The sequence below is a fragment of the Stenella coeruleoalba genome, assembly GCF_951394435.1.
Source record: "Stenella coeruleoalba genome assembly, chromosome: 6".
In the NCBI taxonomy this organism is placed as follows: Eukaryota; Metazoa; Chordata; class Mammalia; order Artiodactyla; family Delphinidae; genus Stenella; species Stenella coeruleoalba.
This window is the reverse complement of record NC_137151.1, coordinates 93,349,347-93,374,479: the sequence shown is the minus strand read 5'-3', so window position 1 is coordinate 93,374,479 and position 25,133 is coordinate 93,349,347. Positions and strand designations below refer to the sequence as shown.

Below are 25,133 nucleotides of genomic sequence, written 5' to 3'. Positions count from 1 at the left end.
AAACTTTTATGTTTTTGTCTCCTTGACATGATTTTATTTTAATTTCAGAACACTGAGGACATTGTCCAGAAACAAACACTATGTTCCTTGGCATAAAGCAGCATGATAGGAAACATAACCAAGGCCAAGTTCTCCTGGAGACACTAATCTTGGCCAACTTATTTCCTTATTTTCTGCCTCAGGGCATGCTAGTCACCTAGAGCCCAATTTATTTATTATGTTGTGGAGATAATATTGTATTCCGAGATTACACTGAGTCTGTATGTGCTGAATCTTATCTATTCATGATGCTTTCCCAACTTTCATGCTTTTATTATTTAGTAAATTATAAGAACCAGTGAAATATATGCAGAAGAATACTCATATCATTTCAGGGAGATGAGTCTGAAAACCTTTATAAATTTCAAAATCCTTTTTAAAAAACAGGATAGGAAATGCAGTTCCCCAATTTGTTTAAGTTGCCAAAATAGCTGTAGGCATCATAGGATCTATTTCTCATACTTACTTAAGATATGCATTAAAGGATCTAAAACTAGTGTCTCCAATATATGCTTCATAGAGCATCTTGTTGGTTCTCACTGTGTACCTGAAAGAGTCTGGGTGAAGGTGTATATGGAGTCCTAGGGTGTGTCCCCTCTCCTGAACATTGTGGGTTACCCATCCAGCATTCTTTTCACCTGTCCCCTTCCAAATAGTGCTCAGATTTCTGTTTAGGTCTCCATCACTCCCCCATACAGCCCATAAACCGCAAAGAAATCTGACCCCCCCGCCAGCAGTAACCACCAGTTCTTGCCAGTCATGAATCCAGAGAGGGATGTGACCTACTCGTGGGATGTTGGGACAATGGCATCCTTTCTTGCTTATTGGACGTGAACTGGAAGCTCCTGGCTGCCAACCTGTCACCACAGGAGATAAAGCCTGTACCATGGGCAGCAAGGAGGAGAGGCAGAAGATCAGCTTTCTTGCTAACACTGATAGAGTTTGAGGCCAACAGAGCCCCTGTTTTTCGGAAGCCACTTTGAGTTGGATTTTCTTTCCTGTTTCTGCAGTCAAAAGCATGTTAAGTGATACGCCACTGAAATCTGCTCTTCTGGTGCAACCTTTGAACTCATTACCTCGATGGTCAGGATCAGTGGCTCCAAATCTCGGTAGACAATCTTCACTCGCTGTGCAGCTCGCTTTGCCTGAACCTCGGAATCAGCAATCACGGCACAGACAAGCTCACCCACGCAAAATACCTACAACACAGAAAAGACCTCTGTTCCCAAGGAGGGCAGGCACCAGGGCCTCTCCTTTCGTTCATTCCCCGCCTCCCTGCTATCACAGAGCTAGACACACAGTTAATGACCCCTTCACGTGTGACTTAACCGCAGTGCTGTGGTGAACGAAGGCTTCGGTAGGGAAGCACATTTGTCAGAGTTGGTCTGCTGACCTCGGGCACTGGGAGAGTGCAGGTCTTTGAGCTGCATCATTGGCAGCGGTGGCTGAAGAGGGACACGTCTGAGGCTGCCTCATGTACAGCAGAAGAGTCAGTCCCGTGGTTTGACCTGGGGTTGCCACACCACGAGCTGGGCCATTCTGAGAAGTGGCCTCTCCTTCATGAACCGGGAGCACAGACCATCTCACCCAGAGAGGAAGGAGGGAGAGAGTGATAATGCAGCACTGCTGGTGAGCACATGTCTGCCCTGAACTGTGGTGGAGCACAGGCTTTTCACGGAGAGAAGTGACTACAGGAGCCAAGAGTGAGCCCGGAGCATTCTTCGGTTCACCAGCAGGTGGGGTAGGTAGGCGGCCTAAGGAGGTCACCCAGGGACCAGGGTAGAAAGCGGATGGGGATAAACAAGGCTAAGGCTCCAGAGAGGTAAAACAGGACTGGAAGAAGTCATATGACCCTTTGATTCTCTTTCCCACCTTTTACTGAGATCCAAATCAAAACATAATCACTCATTTTTAAGAACGACATTAGATTATTAGGTCTTTTCTACAATGAACATATAGTAGTTTTATCACCAAACAAAAATGGTAGTTAAAGAAAAGTTAAATCCAGCACACACACACAAAAGGGTGTTGGGTACGGGTGGGCGGGGGCAGTGGGGAGACACATGAAACAAAAATGGCAAGTGTTAATAACGGTTGGAGCTGGGTGATGGGCCTAAGGGGATTCATTGTACTAGTCTCTATTTTTATGTGTGTTTAAAATTTCTGCAATGAAACGATTTTTAAAGATATAGCATGCTAAGGACAAATGTTAAAAAAAGGAATGAAACTAACAGAGGCAATCATTCGCAACAGCTCTGTTCTCCGCTCTCCACAGACGTGGGTCTTGCCCTGTGACCTGGTTCACAGACACGCCCCTGAGATGCTCAGAATCAACGTGCACACACCTCAGGGCCCAGGAGGGCTTCGCTTGGTTAATTAACATTTACGCAAAGGCCATAGCTCTCATTGTCCTCTGCCTTGGGGGAGGTTCAACCTTGACTTCAGACTCTCAGTCACCAAACTTTCATTTTTATCAACTGTGTCTGCTAGTGAGAGCCAGAGGCAGGGACTCTTGCAAATGATAAAGCTCTTTTGGGTAAACACTGAACTGAGAATCTGGAGTTATGCAGGAAACCTTCTGGACACTGCCCTTGCTGCATCTTCCGATAACCTGAGATACAGTAGTCAATGTTTCAATCATCTGAAACGTTCAAATGGCAACAATGCTATCACTGTTCCTCTGCTCATTGACTCTTCTTTGTAGGAAGCAGTGTATGGAATATGCCGATGAATCAGACGTGGGCCCTCACTCAAGGCATTTTACTAGGTAGGAGAAATAGGTAAGACATAGACATAAGCTCAATATAAGATAGAAAGTGCAATAAAGGTCCACTTTGCCTTCTCCTGCAGACTTTAAGTTCTGCAAGGGCAAGAACCACAGGGGTCTTGTTCACCTACGGCAGTAGGTGCTCACTTAAAAGATGCCTGTTGAACATATGGCATATGAATGAATGAGAGAGAGTGAGTTCCGAGAGGGAGAGAGAACTCCTGGATTAAAGGATAAGGAAAGACTCCATGGTGGAGCTACCCCTTGAACTTGGACGTTGGACTGAGACTGGGGCAATGGCAAGGGATTCTCAGGGAAAGTATCAGAAAATAAAAGTCATTATTCTCTTCTCATATATCCTTTCATAAGTATGAAAGCAACACATGATCTTACTACTAGAAAATATAAAACACTCAAGTATCTTTTATATAACTAGTCAACTTCTTTACTTACGTGGAAAATGAATATTTTTGAACTAATTCACTATTAGAATATAGTGATTTATAATAAGCATTCAAAGAATACTGGAATCCTTTATGATGTGCCAAGTTCAATGTTATCTTTTAAGAAAATACGAAGTGTCATAAACTGAGGAAGTTACTTTTAAAACAGAAAGCAAAAATGCAGTACCTCATCTGTCGATAGAAGTTTCTCAGGTACGGTTAAAAGGCGGAAGGAGTTGATGCCATGAAGATGTTCCTCAGTCAGGATGTCCACCACACCTGGCAGACTGAGAGCTTCTGACAGATCCACAGACCTAGATGAGAACACAGAACAGGGCTACTCAGGGTGGCCCCGCAGCCTGCAGACCACAGAGAACTTGCTTAATCCGAGAATAAGATACGAGAGAGGGAAGATACATCCAAAACCCTCCAATAGTTCTATGCCAGACAATGGGGGAAAAATTCCTGGGACAATGAAGTTATTATACGGAGGGACAAACTGTGGTGAAGCCTACACTTTGATCCCATTTCACTTCAAATCTAATACATTGGACATTGCCAACAAATAGCTTACCCTCTTCAAACCGTTACTTTTCACTAATGTGACTTGGCCAAAAAAGGCAATCATTTCTGTCTACTGGGTAAAAACCTTATCACTTACACAATCTTAGCGTGAGCTCTTGAGCTTGTAACAAAAGTCAAGAACAGCTCCCGGTCCACTGCAGGCATGTCATCACAGTAGATGGCTTCACCTGTGGCATGCTTAATACCAGACAGATGCATGATGGGATGGCCAACTGGGTCTTCAGGGAGCTGCTTTGGGTCTGCATTCTGTTTAATCAATAATCAACATATCATTTTTATAATCGTATTATGCACATCTCTCATAAGAGGGGAGCTATATCATTTACATCCAAACCAGAACACTTTCGAAAATAAAGACGTCACTATTAATAACACCAGGACAGTAAGCCTATTTCAATAATTCAGTAGGCAAACTGGGATGTAGAGCCATGATGTTGTTCTTATTTTTTTGCCCACTATTTTGATACAGACCACAAACGTCTCTAATGCAAATTCTATTTGTGTAAGTAAATGAATATAAATCTTTCTTCCTGACAATAGAAAATGATGTCCTCTTGCAAATGCTTATGTATTTCTTTAACTTTTATTATCAAAATTATTTTACTGCTGTAGCTAAGCATGGTACATGTACTATTTTGCAGAAAAGCCTGATGACCATGTTTATAGAAAATGAGTGCATGCATTCAACCACAAGAGCTTTTGTTATTTTCTTCTTTGAGTGAGGAAGTCTAAGAAATAATTGGTAAGACTCATAACTCAGACAATCCTGATAAAGAATGAAGACAAAGGAAGCTGCATTTTGAGGAATGATTCACTAATACGACTTTTTCTTAGAGACCCACGGAGTAAAATGTCTTGCCACTGGTATACCTTAAATATGCTTCATTAACCAAAGTCGAAATTAAGAAACATAACATCTCCTCCAGTATTTTAAAATGAGAGAGTTGTTAGCTTTCTTGGTTGGGAGAAGAATTGGAGGTATGAAGAAAGAAGGGGTAAGAGACATGGTGTAGACCACGCTCAGAGGCCAGGGGCAAGGCTGAGGCTGCCGAGGGGTCCGGTGATGGGACTGTGGGAGGTGGGAATTCCAGGAAAGTTGCCAGCCAAGCGGCCACTCCCAAAAGGCTCCTCTCAAAGAAGGCAGCTCTGGGGCCTGGAGCTCTGCGGGAGGAGCCGCCTGCGAAGCAGTGCCGAGCTGCCCCGTCCACACCTCGCGGGGTCAGTACTGCATCCGGCACCAGGGCTGAGGCCAGACCCCCTAGGCTTTCTCAGGAAGACCCGGGCAGGAGGAGGGCTGGCCAAGGTAAGGCCCGGAAAAAGCTATGGAGGCTCCCTTTCCCACCCCATCTGCTGCTCCACACCGCTTTTCACGGCGTCACCCTGAGCCTGGGTGAGACACGGGCTCTTTCTTTGAGATGAGGCTCACAGTGCTCCACTACATCACACAGTAGGAGGGAAGACAGAAAAGGCACCAACAGGGCTTCCCTGGTGGCGCAGTGGTTGAGGGTCCACCTGCCGATGCAGGGGACGCGGGTTCGTGCCCCGGTCCGGGAATATCCCACATGCCGCGAAGCGGCTGGGCCCGTGAGCCATGGCTGCTGAGCCTGCGCATCCGGAGCCTGTGCTCCGCAACGGGAGGGGCCACAGCAGTGAGAGGCCCGTGTACCGCAAAAAAAAAAAAAAAAAGAAAAGGCACCAACAGAACACATGCTGGTCAGCACCTCTACTGAGAGGAAAAGAAGCCATAGAAGCTGACCTGTTTCCAGCTCAGCATCATGTAAGGCATCTGAGAAATTTTTAAAAAGTAAATACATTTGAATTTGATTCCCAGAATGTGCAGTTTGAGAAAGCCTACTTGTTACATATTGACAATACATCAGATGTTTGATTCCATCTAGAGTGGTAGCTCATGTCGATCATAGCTGCAGATTTTCCAGAGTCAGAGCTTCCCTTGGTTCAACGAAAGTGCTCTGAGGCTCTTGCTGCCCAGAATGGAAGGGAAAGACCCTAGCTGTCTGGGATCCCACTGATCAACGGTCATGTTTTCTTCTCATGCAGGCGTTTTGCCTTTCTGAACATTTGGATTCCATTTACCAAATACCATGAATGGAGGAAAGCCAGCATGGTTACAATGGGAACTTTACATAAAGGTATCTGTAAAAAGACACCTCCCCAAGCCCCTCTGCTGCTCACGAGATCCGGGAAGAATGGTTGTCAGTCACTGCCAACCTACTTGAGGGACTCAAAAAATATACCTTCAGCTTGAGATAGATCAGAGCTTCTCTAGGCAGGAACCTGGAGAAACCTCTGATCTGTCAGAGGGAAAGGGAGAGTGGCACATGTAATCCGAAAACGCGTTCAGCATTTTTATTGGTTATTAGAGAAATGAGGAAAAAAACCCTATTGTTTTTATACTATAAATGACAACAAGTAAGATATCAGCCAAACTTTCCCTGACAATTATATGTAGAAAGTAGAGTCATTTCTCAAATGAATTTGGCATAAGACATATGTGTAGGATGCTCTGAACTTATTCCTATTTCATATAAAATATACTGTTTTACAGTAAAATACATACTTACTGATAAACCTTTATTGTTTTAAAGCCCATATTTGCTTCACTTAAATGTAAACTTCAATTCTGTAGTTAGTACAAGACAATGCACCAGAAAAGGAATGTTGGCTAAGTCTCTGTGTTTTGTTTTGTGGTGGTTGTGTTCATCCTGACTTTATAAACTAGAAAGCAGAAGATTATGAAGAAAAATAATTTAGAACTTGGCCTAGGCACCGTTAAATAAAGGTGGACATTAGGCCACAAATGTAGGGGAAGGCGGGAAATGAGAGAAAATTTTCCATGTTGGGGTTCAGGCAATATGAACAGGAATTTGAATCAGCCCCAGTGCACACCAGCCCCATCCTCACGGCCAAGTGCTCTCAGCAGGCTTCTTCTCCCTCTTCTCTGAGAAGCTGAGGTGGTGATCCAAAGAAAAACATGTATCAGGTCCGGTTTGTTTCAGATGGTAGGGACTGATTCCGCTGTGAAATGCCCCCAAAGTGCTGCCCTATAGTGCTGTGTTGAGTTCTCCATTTGAACAACATTTGAATGAAGAATCACCCACATCTTTTTTTTTTTTTAATCCAAAGAGATTTTTTCTATCCTGAAGAGCAAAATTCCAGGTAATCCATAAGCTTAGACACTAAGGAAACATATTCATAGGTCTCTACATAGGCTCTGGGAGTTTTCTATGACATAATACTTTTTACTATAAATACTGAAACACATCACTGCTTTGGGAAAAAAGTGTTTTGAAACCTTGCTGTGAGCCCTGCCTGCCAAAAGGTTGAAGATAAATGCCAAAATACATCTTTCATATATATATATCTATAAATATAAAATTGATTAATTTAGCTGAAGCTATAAAATTTTTTTTTAAAAAGTCAGTTGTGATGAATCTACTGATGAAAGAGGTTGTATTTGATTACTTGCTTGTGCTTGTTATATGGCTAAAGATACCACAGAGGAAAGAATGTTGTCTCCTCTAACTGGTGATCTCTGTCAAAAGGCTTTTAAGCAAATTAACTGATTTGGGGGAAAAAAAATATTGGTCATGACTGCTGAAGTTCCTCTAGCAGTGTGGGTATTTGTGTGTGTGTGTGTGTGTGTGCCTGTGCGTGTGTGTGTATGTATGAAAACCCAGAGGAAAAACAAAAATAAAACATATATGTGAGAGATACACTACTTCCAAAACTTGATCTTGCAATCTATAATAACAAACTATGTGAAGATTATCACTTTTCTTTGGATGACTTGAAAGCCCATTAATTTGTTGTTGTCCCCGTGGTTGTTGAAGTTTATTCCATGGTCAAGGCAGTGTTAGGGTATTTATAAATGAGCCAAAAAAAAAAAAAATAATAAGCCAAACGTGGCAGTGGTCGTATTTTACACCGGGGAAGAGGGAAGCTATTTTTGACTTTCAAAATGATCACTTTCAACACTTTCAATGGAGTTTGGCATATTTGAATTTTGAATATATTGAACCTAAAAACTGAAGAGATATATACCAACAGGGAACTGTTTGTTACGACATACTGTAAGCTTTTATAACTAAATTCAACAATAGATCCAATGAACTGAATCTATTTAAAAAGCATCTTTAAAAAGCCTTTTCATGCTCTTGACTTAATAGAACTCTCAAGGTAAAGTTTCTTGATAACAATTTCAAGGAGAAGCACTGAATCTTATCTAGTTTACCAATAGGAGGACTTCAGGCGATACTCTTATGATGTTGTAGCTGAAAATTCTGTTTGAAAGTCATGAGGACTTGTGTTCTAATAGGCAGCTTTCATTAGGAGACCTTGAAATTAGCTCTTAGAACTTACGTTTGATTCAACTCTAAAACTCTAACTCACAGAGAAAACACTTGGAGAATGGGGACTGGGGGAGCAGAGTATCTCCACATCCAAACAAAATAAATCAGCAGCTCTGCCTTTGGTTGTGTTCTGACTTCCACAATGCCAAGGGCAAGAGCATATGGCAAACTAGGCAGCTTGTTCATGTCAGTGGTACAAGGCCACAGAACAAAACACACAGTCCTCAAGTTGAAAACAGACATTTAAAAAAATTACCACTGCTAGCTTTATTTTTAATCACAATACTGCATTGATTTTGAAATTTTAATTAACAGTAAAGAAGGCTGTGGGTTCACCAGAAGGCGAGCTCGGGCTAATACATCTTGACAATCACTGAGAGATAAGTGAAGAAGCTTTAGCCCAGGACCTCTGAATTAAAAAGAAGAAAAAAGCCACTAACCTGGTACTTTAATGTTCTCCAGTGATGTCTGGAATGAAGCTCTTCTAAAGCACTCTCGTTCTTGTCTGTAAGGCTAGGATAGTGAACCGGGTCCTGAAAAGTAGAACCACTGTAGATATTTAAAATATGCCAGAATGGTCTTGGGAGGGAGGCTAACATGGCTCTTAGCAAGCAACTCTACTATGAAGTCTAAATTTGTTAAGTACTTCCCTAATTCAGAATCCTGGAAGTAGAAGCAGGGTTCTCCCTGACCTCCAGGACACACACTCTGGAAGGTCCACACATATGACCACATATTATGAAGAGCCACATGAAAACAGTAGATTACTGACTCCCCATATCTTTATGTTTCTTATGATACTTTCACATGCCTTCCTAAATGATTTGAGGACTTACAAACCAATAAAACAGGAAAGTAGAAGCTAAGTAAATGACTGGAAAGGAAGAGAGTAGTTAAACCAGGAAAAAGTCAGAGCCAAGGTACACCACTGCAAATGAGCATCAAGCTCTGCTTTGTACCACCTAGCCAATCAGGAAGAAGAGAAACTGCGGCGGGCTGCACCTCTGCCACAACCTCACAGCAGTAAGCATTCTGGGGCCCCGGGAGGAACACCTCCTAGAGCTGAGGAAAAGTGGGTCAATTTGGTCCTTAGGCAAGACTTCAAACAGTGCACCTAATGGTTATTTTTTACAATTTAAAAGTTTTAACAGAAAATTAAAGCCAACAAAGGCTATTATTTTTAATAGCAGAGGAATATTAATAGAGGAAATTGAATAGAAGGTAAAAGACTATAAGATGGAAGCTGTAATTTATATCATTTGATTCATCCAATAAATCGTATTAGTTTGCTATTAATTGGAGGAGTGTATAGCTGGCTTTATTACTTTTTCTCTTTTGATTACTGAGTGACAATATGTCACTTATATATGATTTCAAGCTTCTATTCTAAAAACTTTGATACAAGTGTTCTGGTTCTTAGTTCTCATTATACAATGAGAAGATACCGTCAGAAACAATGATAAGAGAGAACTCTGACTCTAATTTAAAGTGATCATACTAGGGCTTCCCCGGTGGTGCAGTGGTTAAGAATCTGCCTGCCAATGCAGGGGGACACGGGTTCGAGCCCTGGTCTGGGCAGATCCCATATGCCGCGGAGCAACTAAGCCCGTGTGCCACAACTACCGAGCCTGTGCTCTAAAGCCCGCAAGCCACAACTACTGAGCCTGCATGCCACAACTACTGAAGCCCACGTGCTGAGAGCCTGTGCTCCGCAACAAGAGAAGCCTCCACAATGAGAAGCCCACGCACCGCAGCGAAGAGTAGCTCTCACTCACCACAACTAGAGAAAGCCCGCATGCAGCAACGAAGACCCAACACAGCCAAAAATAATTTTATTTAAAAAAAAAGTGATCATACTAATTTCTATACCACATGAGGAATGTTCTTGGCTTCTAGTCTAATTTGGTCCGCTGATTGTAGCTTGGGATTAATGAACCAATATGGCTGAAGTTCCCTTTGGGTCTAGCAAATTTATTCCAAACTTTTTTCAGTTGTATCCTCCCTTGCCAACAGTCTTGTAACTCTAATTGTTTGTCATAAGGGAGGCCAGGTGAAAGAATGCCCAGATGCTTACTACTGTGATTATGACTACCAGTAGACAGTCTTCACCATGGTTCTCTGAAGCATTAGGGACCATATGAAGCTTTTTCCTATGATGACCCATTTCTCAATAACCTTGTGGAGTGGCTGCCATTGCCATCTTACAAGTGAGAGAAAACAAAGCTGAACCCAGAGAAGAAAGCCAAACGTACAAAGGTAAACCTCGACAGGTGGAAGAAACGCTTTCCTAAGGGAAAATATATTCAAATCATTAACAAGTTTCTGAACACAGTGGAGACATACAACAGGTCAGAAACAAAATAACTGAGTGGTATTAAACCAAATCCCGCACAACTCTGTGTTCTACTTGCCACTCTTCCCCAAACACTCACTCCATCAACAGACGGCCTGCCATACGCCCAGCAAGCCCGTGAGTCTCCGATTTGGGTTGTTTTTTCTATTCTGTTCTACAGCTATTTGGCAGGGAGTTGTTGCCGCCACTTTGTGTATCCCCAGAGCCCCCAAGACTGGGAAAGGTAACGCATGGTCAGTTCCACTTACCATCCTCTTCAAAATCTGTGACACTTCCAGGTAGAACTTGAAGAGGAAGCTGATGATGAGAGTCCTCCTGAACTCCACCCTCCCACCTGGGGCTGAGCCTGGGAGGGAGACTTCATCCAGAATCAGCCTGCAAGCTGTGTCCAGCATCTCTTCATCCCAGCGCCTGTGGGCGTCAAAAGAGAAGACTCCTAGCCCAACAGGACTCACTACCTCACAGGCTCAGTGAGCTTGTAAGACAAATAGCAACAGTTTAACGCAGCAGAAAAAGAGTACAAACTCCAGAGTCAGGCAACCCAAGTTCAAATCACAGACCACCACTCTCAAGGTGTCTGGCCTGGGCCCACCAGTTCATCATCTCTAAAAGGGCAGTAATGGTAGAACACAGCTCCTGGAATGGTCGTGAGAAAGAAATGACAACTCATGTTAAGTCCTCAGCCCAGGAATAACTGCTCCCTAGATCACTAGAACATTTATTGCATTCCAGGTTCTGTTTTACGTACCTTATCTGTATCCATTCATTTAATCCTCTCAACTGTCCTATGAGGTGTGATTATCTCCCTGACTGATAAGGAAACTGAGGTACTGTAAGATTAAGCAAGCTGAAAGAGATCACATAATTTATAAGAGTTGAACTGAGATTTGGACGCAGGCAGTGTGGTTCAATCAAGATCGTGGTTTTAACCGTTAGTCTATTACTTCTGAAATGTTAACGGGTACCTAGTAAATGCTCAAGAAATAATGGCGACTAGTATTACGTATAGAAATAAAAAAGTTAGGTATGCATGTGCATTTAGCAAGATATTATAAAACAAACTCCCATAATCTATCTTTCATAAAGGTAAATTATTCTCTTATGATAAAGAATGCAGATTTACTCATTTTGCTTACTGTGTCTATATACTATTGGGAGATGGGTTCACACACACACACACACACACACACACACACACACACACACACACTATATGGTGTCCACTTCAGAATTCACTAAGACACATGGGAATAATCATGAGATCTTATTGGAATTCCATGTCATTAAACAGAAAATAGTAAGCATTTTTCTTCTTGTAATTACATGACACCACAGAAAGAGCTGCTCTATTACTTGGAGACTAAGGACATGAATCCATACCTTCCAATGAGTTTCTGGCAGGAATTCTTTGCACAGATGGTGGTTGGACCAACGCCTCCATATGCAATGGATAACTCTCTAATGATGCCATCTCCTCCTCCAAAAAAAACTCTCATTCCCGAATTGACTATCGCTAGCGCATTCTGTTGCCGCTGGGCTTGTCGGAAGGCTGACACAAACTCCCACTGAAAGCAAAAGTGAAGTGGCACCTATAAAAGCACACTGAGGGACAACTGTGCACAAGGCGGTTTGTTTATGTTGCCTCATTTGACCCTTGCCACACTCTCTGTTATGGGCCAAATTGTGTCCCCCTCAAAATTGATAAGTTGAAGTCCTAACTCCCAGTACCTCAGGATGTGACTGTATCAGGAGATAGGGTCTTTAAAGAGGTGATTAAGTTAAAATGAGATAATCAGGGTGGGCGATGATGCAGCATGGTGGTGTCCTCACAAGAAGAGGAAATTTGGACACGGACACAAACAGAGGGAAAGCACACGGAGACACAGGGAGAAGATAGTTATCTAAAAGCCAAGGAGAAAAGCCAAGGGAAAACCAACTCTGCAGCACCTGGATATCACACTTCCAGCCTCCACAAGTAAGAGTGTAGTTAACCACCCAGGCTGTGGTTCTTTATTATGGCAGCCCTAGCAAATTCATACACCCTCCAAGGCAAGCTTGATTATTCGCATTTACAGATGAGGCATCTGTAATTAGGAGTGATTCAGTAATGAGCTCAGGGTCAAAGTAGGTCTAAAACTAGGATTCACTCTTGAGTCTGACTCCAAAGCCCTTCTTCTTACCATTAAGTTCTATTGCAAATTTATAGCCTCTTCAAAACCTCAAGATATAAGTAGAAGTATAGTTTCAAGTCTTATTTAGGAAAAAGCCTCATGGGACAAAGTATTTTTAAAAATCTGTAAGAAAGTAACTTTAGAGGCTGGTTTGGGTGGGGGGAAGGTGGGGAGGGAGAAAGAGACACAGAGAGTGAGAGAGAGGTGGCAGGCAGGGTTGGGGAGGAAGGTAGAGTCAAAGGTCTCCAGATTCTAGCAATGATGGGGGGTATATAACACAAGTGAAACCTAACTATTCACAAATCCTCATATTCTCCACTGCAAACACTCAACACCTTTTCTTAACCCACCCTATGTTGGAATTAACAAGCTGTGCAGTCACAAGTAAAACGAAAAAATTGAAAGGACATTCTCACCTTCCTCAAATAAGGGATGTTCACTGAGATCAAGATTTCTTCAGGCTTAAGGTCAGCACTGGGGCACTTTCTGAGAAACTGCTCATTTAAAGGAATCTGTCGTTTTCCTTCTGTGGAAAGAAATGACACTTTCCCTGGAATCTGTTCTATTAAACAATCAAACTCCCAAAACTTGGGAAATAATTCTACCAAATATCACAGGAAATTTATTGTTTGAGGAAAAAAGTGCTCTTCCTATGTTTAAAAATCTTTCACCATGAAATGGCCATCTTGCAATGTTTCTTCCCAACTAGGGCCCACTTTTTTTTTTTCTTTTTTGGCTTCCTTGCTTGATTATAAATAAAAATATCTAGCAGAGTAGACCAGAGGTCAGGTAGAGTCGGACCTTAGCACTCTTTCTGAACAGCATGATTCATTTTGAGCTTTGTAAGAAGGGAGAGGACATTAATATCCCTTTTGATATTCTAATAAAGTCATTCAACAAACATTTATTTATAACCAAGAACCCTACTTGATACAGTAGTGAATAAATAAATTGCCTTTAATGAATTTTTATACTAGTGGGATGCAGTCTTATTTGTTTATATCTTTTCTCAGCACCAAAAGAATTTCTGTTCTTTAATCAGTATATTGGGGGGAGGAACTGTTTAAAGCTATAATGAAATAGGACTTTGGGATAAAGCTAAGAAGCTTTTGATGTTCATATTTACATCACAAAACCTATTTCTCAATAAATGATTTTTTTAAAGGATGTTACTTAAATTGATAACTGAATGTACACCTTCTTCCTTAAGATAATTTTGTGGTTTAGACGACATGAAGAGTAGGCATTTAACAATGCAGGCAACAGAAAGTTAGTACATATTTCTAAATGAAAAAAAAAAAACAACGGATGTATAGAGGACCAATGAAAACTTCCTAATAATTGTCGACAAAGTTAAAATAAAAGAAATAACTGAAAAGTCCTGGACTTAGTTTCAAAAAACAAAACTCAAGTAAATAAATATAGAATGAAGCCCAACCACTGTTCAATAGAAAAAGGTCTGCAGGCTTCCATCAATGACAGCATGAGCACATAGCATGACGTGGGTCTCACACACTCCTGTACCACCCGGAGAAAGTCTTTGACAAAGGGGCCCAATCGTTGTCAATAGCCTAGAGTTCTCTCCACTATTCAGATCACACCGGGACACTAGCCAACACTGGTCGATGTCAGGTGACCAGTATGGGAAAACATCTAGCACAAGTCCTCAGAAAGAAAGAGATGAAGACATTGGGTGTGTGTGCATTTAAGACCAGACTGACCAACTTTCCAAGCATCCAGAAAGGCAGAGGAATTATTAATATTATAAAGGATAGTAATTTTCAAAACTGGACTTCCTGCATCCCTAGAGAGGCAAAAGGGTAGGAGGAACAGGGTTTAATAGTCCCTAAGAAGGAGCTGTCACTTACCTTTTGATAGCAAGTTGAGGGTACAGTTGCCCACGGCGAGGAGGGGGTTCAGATCCGAATCTGGATGCCTGCTCACTATGTGGCCCCCTAAAGACTTTTTAAAATAATGGGTTATTTTCACTCCACTTATGTAATTATAAAGACACAAGTGGTAAAATAAGAATCAAGCAAGACTTTGGAAAACTATTCTTTTTGTCTGTTCCAAAAGAATGAAAATGTCATGATTTATCAGGGACAGTCATTCATGGGACACATACTAGATGTTACAGTCGTCAGATACATACAGCCATGTTCCTGATCTGGGATCCAGCCAGAGTTCCCAAATGCTTCAAGAGAGCATGGTACGTCTGTGTCTTCTCCTCCGGGAGCTTCAGGATCCCATTAGCCAGGACGTCCTTCACCTGAGCCAGGCTGAGGGCAGCACCTAAGGTCAGGCCTGAAATGAAATCATTTGTAGATAACGCAATGTGATCATTGCTGACCTGGAAATGTCCATTAGATTTTAGACTACAGATATGGGATCTTTATTGGTGGTCATGGTGGTGACGGTGGGAATAGTGGTTGGTAATGGAGGTGTTAATGATGATGGTGAAGGAGGTGATGGTGCTGGTGACAGAGGCGGGGTTGAAAGTGATGGAGGTCATGGAGGCTAAATTTTCTGAATACTCACTGGGTCAAGCACTATGCTGAATGCTTCACAGAATCTTCTTGAATTCTAACAAAGCTCTGAAGTATTAATAGCCCCCCACACACTGAGATTCAGTTAAGTAACTTGACTAAGTTTTTCAGCTAATATATGACATGGTCAGGAATTGGACTCCAGAGCCAGCCTCCAAACCGACATTTCATTGCTTCTCATCATTGTCATTAAATCAATTTCCTTTATTGAAATGGAAAAGCCAGTTTGTAAGCTGCTTCATACGTAAACTTGTTTGGTTACTACTGTGCTTCTGGAGAGCAAAGACTCTCATCTTTATCTTCTACCCAGCACTTAGCACAGTACCCTTCACTGAAGAGCTGTTACATTTCCCTCATACAGCAGACATAAAAGTTCTTCAGTGAAAACCCGGCTCTTCAGACAATTAGTATCTCGTATAATCATAGAGAATTCTTCCCTGAGCCTCCTCCAGTTATCACCTTACAAGGGAGTCTCTCTGTATATTCTAATTATGAATAAGACTTTTTTTGCTTGTCTGCTGATCAAAGCAAATAAGCTGATTAATGCATTTCAACTAAGAAAATAGGGACCTTAAGAACTCACCATTATCTGTATAGTTTACAACACTCAGTTCTTCAATTCTATCAGGAGAAATTATAACTGGGTGAAAGATGCCTTTAAATTTCATGTCAGGCCCTGAAGGATTAGGAAAAAAAAATAAGCAGACTGAGATGAAGGGGGGCTGACTGCCTTTTAAATTTTGAAATTGTGATTAAAACTGATGTCTTTAAATATATAAAAATTACATATCTATTGGTCTGTTCATTGCCAAATCGCACGCACAGAGAACGGATGGGTGGATTTTCAGTAAACTTGGGGAACTCTTTGGACTCGTCAGCCTTAACACTTGGCAGACACGTCCAAGACCACGCGTGGCATACTCAAAATTCTCCTTGGGAAGACTCTAGAGACTCCTCAAAGAAGTAGGCAGTCAAAATGAGTTTACAATGGACACCATAGGAAGAGCCTGTCACTGCAGTTTAAGAAAACCTATTATGGCCATTGAGACACCACTGAGAGAGGAAACAGCAATTTCAAATACAAGCCCCAGATCAGTCTCTACATGGAAAGACAGGACAGCTGTCACTGGAGCTGCTGCTGCTAATTTGTCATGGAGCAGGCCTCTTGGGTACAGCTCTGTGCACTGCTCCGGTTAGGGCAACAGGAATTCACTTATGTGATGGAAATTGTAAAAGCCTCTTGAGCAGTGCTCAACTCAAGTATAAATGATTTAAAATGTTATTTCAGACTGCTTTTTCTGAGAACATGCATATATGAGGTTTTCTCCTCCCCAAAGCCCTTTTCCTCAGTTTCCTCATAAGAAGTCCCTGGGGATCTACATACCCACAGAGGTGTTCCCCATGACAACCGGGGCCTGGGGATACTTGACTTTGGCTTCTAGAAGTTCCTTCAGGGTCACTGGAGAAATCCATGTCATTCTATCACCACCAAAAATCCTGGTCCTTTGTGGTTGTTTCTCAGCCATTGTCTATTGAAAAAGCAGTAAAGATTCAAGATCATCTTGTGATAATATTTCCACCTGTTTCTTCTCTGTCTTTACAGGAACAGAGACAGGAGATAGAGATCTTTTTAAAAAATAAAATAAAAGTGGGACTTCCCTGGTGGCACAGTGGATAAGACTTGGCGCTCCCAATGCAGGGGGTCCAGGTTCGATCCCTGGTCAGGGAACTAGATCCCACATGCCACAAGTAAGAGTTCATATGCCACAACTAAGGAGACCATGCACTGCAAGTAAGACCCAGCTCAGCCAAATAAATAAATATTAAAAAAAAAATCATCATTGGAAAAAACAAAACAAAATAAAATAAAAGTCACCTAAAAGTAGAGCTTTACTAGGAATCAGAGTACAAGATAAAATGTGACAATATTTTACTCCTTCTGGAGACTATTCCAATACATCTCCCTTTGGTGCTTTTATATCTCAAAAGAATCCATTTCAATGCTTAAAAATATTTTACATGCTTAATTTCGTCAAAACATTTAATGGAAGAATAAAACTCAGCAAAACCGGAAGTAGAAAACATGTCTAAATCTACAGATGCTGTGATGTCTTTTCAGGACATTTTTTAATACATACCATCTGCTGCTTCTTACGTTCAACTGTCCCCTGGTGGTGACTCCACCCTCATTCCCCCATCTCTGCCCTGGTCCCATACTCTTTAGACCTTGGACTGAGAATGGCAGGTGGATATGACCTATTCGCCAATCAGCTTTCGAGAGGATCCATAAGCAAATATCCTTCCTGGCATTTCACCGTGAATTCCTCTAGGATGAGCTCAACTTTGTCTTACTTACCATTAGCTCAGGAGGAAATATCAATTCCTGAGTTGGATCCAATGGCAGAAACTCCTCTTCTGAGAAGAGTTTTAGATTTGTCTTAAAAAGAGAAAGTACCAGAAGTTATTGTCATCAGGCAATTCTCCCTACTTTAAATCCTTTTGTGGAATAAGGTCAGATGAAGATAGGCATAGAAGAGACAGACAGACAAAAAACCCCACTGGTCAGCCATGGTACCTGGGCTCTAAGCCAAGGGCTCTAACACAGACCAGGTCACCAGCATCTCAGTGCAGATGCTGGTGGGCCTCCAAAGCCCTCAGCCCCTGCACATGCTCCTTGGAGTCTGGGGGGAGCACAGGAGGCAGCAGCGTGAGACACAACTGAGAGCCAGAACACTCTCCTGAATTGCCACCTCTCTTATCACTCCCTGCCCTTCCATTTCCCTAACATCTCCACTAGAAAAAAGACTTGAAGAAGGCTTTTTTTAAACTAAGAGACAATAAGAGATCAATGTGTTCTCCCTCTTATAGGTAGTTGTATGTGACTGAGAGTAACATCAGGAGTGAGGGATGAAGTTGTTAGGTTAGAATTTTTTTTTTTTTGATAGACATGGGGTGAGAATGGGGGAGGGGACATGCTACACACCTCAAATTAGCTACCTTACACAGCCATTTAACCTTCCTAAAGGTAAGTTGGTCTCTACTCATGTCCTGAGAAAATCTTATAAAAAATTTACATTTCACTGACCTCATTTCCTTCCTCAAACTCTGGTAATCCATTTATTCCTTGATCCAAACAGCAAACCCCATTTTCTTTACTTTGATAGCAGCCAGAAATCTAGTGGGTGAAAAAAACAAATAACCAAGAATTTATTGTTGATTCTACTAAATATTTTTTCAGCTTTACTGAGATATAATTAACAAATAAAACTGGGTATATTTAAAGTGTACAATGTGACTATTTGACATGCGTATACTTTGTGAAATGATGACCACAACCAAGTTAATTAACACATCCATCACCTCACAGTTACCATTTGTGTGTGTGTGTGTGTGTGTGTGTGTGTGTGTGTGTGTGTGTGTGGTGAGAACACTTAAGGTCTATTCTCTTCACAAATTTCAAGTACACAACACAGTATTATTACTATAGTCACCAGGCTGTAAAGATCTTATAACAAAGTCTGGCACATGGCAATAAATATTAACAATGGTTGATTTAATATTTCATTAACAAGAAATAATTTATTAATTTATTATTAATAATTTACTAATAAAGAAATATTAACAAGTGTTATTATTATCACTCTGTGCTTACGATACACTGCTTTCATCATTTAAATTCCAAAGGGCCATCTTATGTCCCTCATTTCAACATTGTTTGTTCATCTATTCATTCAACAAGCATCGATTGAGTGCCTAATTCCGTTGGTGCACAGTGACTCAGCCTCTGCGTCAAGCAGACCACATTCTGGTGAAGAGACGGAAGAGCGAATGGGCAATTACACCACCGTGTGCCCAGCGCTGTGATAGGGGTGCGGGAGTAGCGGGGCAGGGTACCCAACCCAGACAAGCAGGTCAGTTAAGACCCCTTGGAACAATGACCCACAGCCAATGTCGAAGTGCTCAGGTGCTGCCTGTGTGGCTACAGGGCAAGCTCAATGAACCAGGGTAGGCGCCCTGCTCAAGATCAAGTAACAAACAGCAATTACGGACCTTGAGATAAGAAGTAGCCCTGCATTAGTGACAATGGGCTATTCTCCTAATCACACCTGCCAACCTGCACCATTTTGTTTCATTGAGGAAAAAATATACTCAAAAACGTGTTCCTTTCTACTCACTTTACAGAAAGTCTTGCATGCATCGATTATAGGCCTGTATCCAGTGCAACGGCACAAGTTACCTGAAGGGGAAAAACCCAACTCTGTTAATCAAGGAACCTAGAGAGAGGCACCGTCTGCCAGATGCATGTTGGAAATAAGGACCCCATCCAAGAGGGAAGCCCTGTTTGACATTTTGGTCCCCAAATCCACAAAGTCGGATTTTTTTTTGTCAGCTACTTGGGATACTTGGTTGATAGTCTTGAGGTAATCTAACAACTCAGCTATTTGTACTTTCTCTCTGTAAACAGTTTTTATATCCTCTGCTTGTGACAGGTGCTCAAAGAACACAATGATTGCAAGCCAAGAACTCTTGGTCTATAGGCACATTCAAGAGCTAAGCTTCACAACCCAAATGCCCATCAACAGATGATTGGGTTAAGAAGATGTGGTATATATAGATATAATGGAATGTTACTGAGCCATAAAAAGAGAATAAAATACTGCCATTTGCAGCAATGTGGATGGACCCAGAGAATATTAGGCTAAGTGAAATAAGTCAAAGACAAATACTGTATGATATCATTTATATGTGGAATTAAAAAAATAATACAAATATACAAAACAAAGACAGACTCACAGTCATAGAAAACAAACTTGTGGTTACCATAGGGGAAAAGGAAGAGGAAAGGTAAATTAGAAGTATGGGATTAACAGATACAAACTATTATATATAAAATAAACAACAAGGATTTACTGTATAACACAGGGAATTTTACCCATTATCTTGTAATAACCTATAATGGAATATAATCTGCAAAAATACTGAATTACTATGCTGTACACCTGAAACTAACACAATATTGTAAATCAACTATATTTCAATAAAAAAAATTTATTTTCCATATGCAGTAAAAGACAATGTAAATAAAGCTACATTGTACGTCATTTTTTTTTTGATATTTAAAAATACTGCTATTTTGATATTTGATATTTAAAAAAAGAGCTAAGCTGCAGTTGATAGAAAGATCAAAGGCATTATATAGCAGCAAAGATAATTTTTAAACTCTGGAAGCAATTGGGCACACAGTTTATTTACAGTAAATCATTAGGCCAGTGCTCCTCCACAGTGGTCCATATCCCATGTTCTCCTCCAACCCCCAAACCTGGCATCTATTTAAAACACAAAGCCACTGAAGCCAGCTGTCTGGGGTTGGGTCCCAGGAATCTTCATTCTTTACAAACTCCTATGTAAGTCTTAAGCACCCGAAAATTTGAGAACCCCTTGTCACTTGTTCACATCACAAACGGCCACGAGATCAAATGCATAATAAGACTTAAGGGAAATAAGGCAGAAGACAGTTTGTGTCTTATGCACCTCCCCTTTCTACTTCTGTTTAGTCCTGTCTTCCCTGGAACACTTTCACAGAGGAGCTGAACACATGAGCTTTAGGTCCATGTAACACGGCAGAGAAATAAGGTCCCTGGGAGACAGCAGACAAGTAGAGCCATGGAGAATTTCACCAGAAATAGGATTCGGGAGGCTCTTATTCTTTAGAATTGTTCAGAGTCTTGTTAATGAAGGCCTCCTCCAATGCTCCCCCCATCCCCCGCTACACACACACACACACACACACACACACACACACACACACACACACACACTGAGCTCCTGAACTTGATAAACTAGCTCCAGATAAAGGCAGTTCTTTGAAATAAGTATCACCAGAAGATGTCAGTCTCTTTGATTTCATGTTGTATTCATCATGAGCCCTCTGATAACTTCATATTGCCCTGAGAGCACCCACCCAATAGGAGAGAGCAGCATGTGGAGATAACTGGACCGTTTCCAAGGGTAAATGAATAAACTGGCTTTGTAATTATTATTAAAATAAGCAAACAATAAAAAAGGGAGACGACTCTTATAGATTAAGAGAGACTTGAGAAATATATCAGCCAAGTGCAATGTGTGGATCGTGTTTGAATCCTGATTTGAACAAACTAACTCCTCCACTTATTGGTGGCATAATTTTTAGTAAATTACTCTCTTTAAACCTCAGTTTCTCCATCTATGAAATGGGGGATAATAATAATGCCTACCTTATAAAGTTATCATAAAGAGTAAATGAGGTAATGTTTATATAGCACTTAATGCAGTGTGTGGCACCTGATAAATGGCTAATGTTAGCTATCATTATCAACATCATTTAAAAATTAAAGCACACACACATATAACCTACCACCAAGAGCATCAGTTAACTGACTCAGGGTGGGCTCTGGATGGTTCCTCAGCAGCGTGTAGATGGACATCACCATCCCAGGGGTGCAGAAGCCACACTGTGTGCCATGACACTTGGCAATCCTCTCCTGGAAGCACAGAAAGGTTGAAAGGCAGAATCTTGGGCCTGACCCAAGACCTAATGAATCAGAACCTGCATTCTAACTAGATCCCTGGGTGGTTCACATGTACATTAAAGTTGGAGAAGCCCTGGAAAATCCTTCTCAGCCTTGGTGTCTCCCTTTCTTGGGCTGGGGTGGCCGTGATGACTGGTCCTCAACAGCTTTTGAGCTTCATTGAAGGTTCTCAGCTTTTGAACTTCATTGAAGGTTCTCAGCTTTCAGAATCACCAGGGGAGCTTTAAAATTTCCAAGGTCCAAGCAGTACCCCAGACCATTTGACTGAGAATCTCTGGGGGTGGGGCACAGACATGTATTTTTTAAAGATTCCCAGGTGTTTCAATCTGTAGTCCAGAATGGGAATCACCGAGATAAAGGAAGTCCTTCAAAGAAATGAACTGAATTATATTCAAGTTGAGGGGAAAAAACCCTTTTATTTCCCAAGTGCCTTTATCTGCCCCTATTGCCCTAACACTTCAGCACACAGGGACTCTTTTACAAAGTGCCATCTTTAATCCAAAAACAATCAAGAAGGAAACATTGCTTTGATTTCTCTTCCAAATCTCCCCCCAGCCCCCAGCCTGTTCTCTTTGGAGTCTAACTTCAAAGGTGCAACCCCACTTCAGAAGCCGTCATCTGTCTACACTGCAGCCAGGAGATGGGCGGCAGGTACTAAATGAAAGGGTGTCTTCATGCCTCCGAACAGCCGTGTCTCACAAGCATAACCAAGCAGAATCTGCTCCTTCTAGGTAAAGAGGTTTCATAGAAAATAAACAGAACCCAAGATTTCTTCAAGCACAGAGAATTTGAACTTTGGCCATTTTCTATGTTGCCCCTATCTTTTTCCTCTTCCACCCTCTCCTCTTAAGTGGTACTCATTAACTTAGATAAAAACAAGTAGCAACAGCATTTTTCTGGGCAATGTATATATAATTGAAAGAGTCAGGAGTCTGAGGTGCCCTTTCATTGAGGCAAGGTTCTAACAAGGTGCCTCCTTAGGAGAAAAGCTTCAAAATTCATTAACAACTCCTATTATATATCTTCCGAACAAGCCCTAAATTTAACAAATCTTTTTGGTAGCTGAGATTTTCACTCAGCTTTAAAATCATGTTATTTTCCTCTTTATAGAAAAAAAAACATTAAGATTATATCCCCCAATGCACTTGGCTCTCAGTTCTTTATAAGTTTGGAAAATGTAAAATGGACAGGTCCCATCTAATTAGAATACAGAAAACAATGCTAGTGATGTCAAGATTTTTTTTTTTTTTAAAGAGGAAGCTCTCTAGTCTTTCAAAAGTATTTTTCTAAGAAGTCAGTCACATGTCCCAGGTTTCACTCCTGGCCCCCAGCTTGGTGTCATCTGTTAGCTGTGACCAAGCAGCAGGGCTCATTGATCTACTGTATTCATTTCAAGAGCTCATCATGTCATTAATGGTTTTCGAAGCACAGAAACCCTGTGAAGAAGAGGTGCATCCTCACCTGAACAGGATGAATCCTGGTCTTGGTGCTTCCTATACCTTCCACTGTGGTGACGGCAGCACCATACAGAGAACAGATGGGAATCAGACAGGCGTTGGCTGAATAATGTCTTCAGAATGAAAAAGAGAAGCACAAACTACATTGTATCCAGTGGGAAAGGAGCACCTCCAACATGGCAGGTTTTGTATAATGTCCCAGGCTTTGCATATACATTTTGTCCTTAGCTCATGGCCATTTTACAGAGTAAGACTGTGAGGGTCAGAGTGAGTTGCTCAGGATCACAGCTGGAGTGTCAGATAGGATTCAAATTAGGCCTCCTAATTCTAACTCAAGAACAGTTTCCACTAACGTTGTTTTTTTCTCTTGATTGAGGGGCTGACATTCTCCTCTCCAGTCACATGTGACAATCACCTAGAGCATATTTCATCCTCCAAGCAGATGCTGGGCAAGGGGTTAGTTGGGCAATAGAGTTAAATTGATATTGTGCCTCAGAAGAAGAAATAGGGTGTGGATACAGAACTCCTCAATCCCACAAACCTACTGCTAGAAAATGTCTAACTCAAAACGACTCCTAAAATGTTCTCATTTACCAAACAAAATTACAGATGAACAATAAATACATGAAATGAACGTTCAACCTCAAAAGCAATCAAGAGAGATTCAAATTAAGCAATGAAAAATCATTTTTATCAAAGAAAATGACAAAGGTTAAAAAAATTGTAATATGCATTATTAGCAAAGGTTTGGGAAAATGGAATTCACATACTGCTGAAAAGAATGTAAACTGATAGAGCTCTTCTGAGAGACATTTTGCTGGAAGGCATAAAAACTTAAAGACGCACTCACTCTTTTATCCTCTAATTCCATCTCCGTGGATCTATCATAAGGAAATCATCAGAAACATAAATATAAACATATATATACACATGAATGCTCACTCTCCTTATAATAGTGAAAACCAAAAAATAATCTAAGTGATCACTATTTGGGTGTTGGTTTTGATACACCCAAACAACAGAACATATACAGCCATTAAAATTATATTTATTATTTTGAAAAGATACTCATGAGAAGTTCAGCAAAAAATAGAGGTTTCTAAGCTCTATAGGCAGTATGCTTCCTTAAGTATACACACAAAAGAAAGACTGGAAGAATATTTTTCATTTATTAAATAAATGTAAATATTTATTGAGTGACTACTGTGTGCCAGGTGGAGTACCAGGCACTAGGATTCATTGGTGAACAAGACAGATAAAATCCCTGCCTTTGTAGAGTATATATTCTAGTTGAGGAAGATAGACAATACATAGGTACATAGACAATACATACATACACAAACATATGGTGAGAAGTGCTATGAATACCTTAATATAGGCGAAGGGAGTAGGGAGTTGCCGAGGTGAGATGGGGCACTGCTATGGAGAAGGTGATCAGGGAGGGCTGAGAATGTAACATTTTTGCTGGAACCGGAATGATTTGATGCCCATCAATGTATCCCCAATGCCTATCACAGTTCCTGTCACATAGTAGGTGCTCAATGCATATTTACCAAAGGAAGAAGAAAAACAAAGTGCAAAGCTACAAAATTTCAACCATATCTGGACTTTGCAGCAAGGTACCTTATCCTCTTGGTAATGGGGTTACATCGTGATATCATCACCGTGCAGGCACCACAGCCTCCCGCTCCACAGCCATATTTAGTTCCTGTGAGTCGGACTGGAAAAAGCACAGTTAAAGATAATGTGTTTTCCATAATTCTCTTTGTGAAATAGCTCTGACCTTAGGAGACAACACCATCAAAGACTCTTAAATGTACAGTCAAGCTTGAT

General features: G+C 41.2%; 1 protein-coding gene across 3 annotated transcripts in view; it reads right to left on the bottom strand.

The window, feature by feature from the left end:
- Positions 1–25,133, bottom strand: part of AOX1 (aldehyde oxidase 1) — a 69,651-nt gene that overhangs the window by 35,173 nt on the left and 9,345 nt on the right. For all 3 annotated transcript variants that reach the window (XM_079924058.1, XM_079924060.1, XM_079924059.1), the window contains 17 exons: positions 24,924–25,020; positions 23,305–23,413; positions 21,669–21,795; positions 19,450–19,511; positions 18,360–18,449; positions 17,631–17,711; positions 16,659–16,803; positions 15,858–15,950; positions 14,881–15,032; positions 14,597–14,690; positions 13,145–13,254; positions 11,938–12,122; positions 10,806–10,968; positions 8,645–8,737; positions 3,911–4,080; positions 3,437–3,563; positions 1,116–1,238 (listed from right to left, as the gene is read on the bottom strand). In XM_079924058.1, coding sequence (XP_079780184.1) covers positions 1,116–1,238; positions 3,437–3,563; positions 3,911–4,080; positions 8,645–8,737; positions 10,806–10,968; positions 11,938–12,122; positions 13,145–13,254; positions 14,597–14,690; positions 14,881–15,032; positions 15,858–15,950; positions 16,659–16,803; positions 17,631–17,711; positions 18,360–18,449; positions 19,450–19,511; positions 21,669–21,795; positions 23,305–23,413; positions 24,924–25,020 — 2,021 coding nt within the window. The remainder of the gene's footprint in view (positions 1–1,115; positions 1,239–3,436; positions 3,564–3,910; positions 4,081–8,644; positions 8,738–10,805; positions 10,969–11,937; positions 12,123–13,144; positions 13,255–14,596; positions 14,691–14,880; positions 15,033–15,857; positions 15,951–16,658; positions 16,804–17,630; positions 17,712–18,359; positions 18,450–19,449; positions 19,512–21,668; positions 21,796–23,304; positions 23,414–24,923; positions 25,021–25,133) is intronic.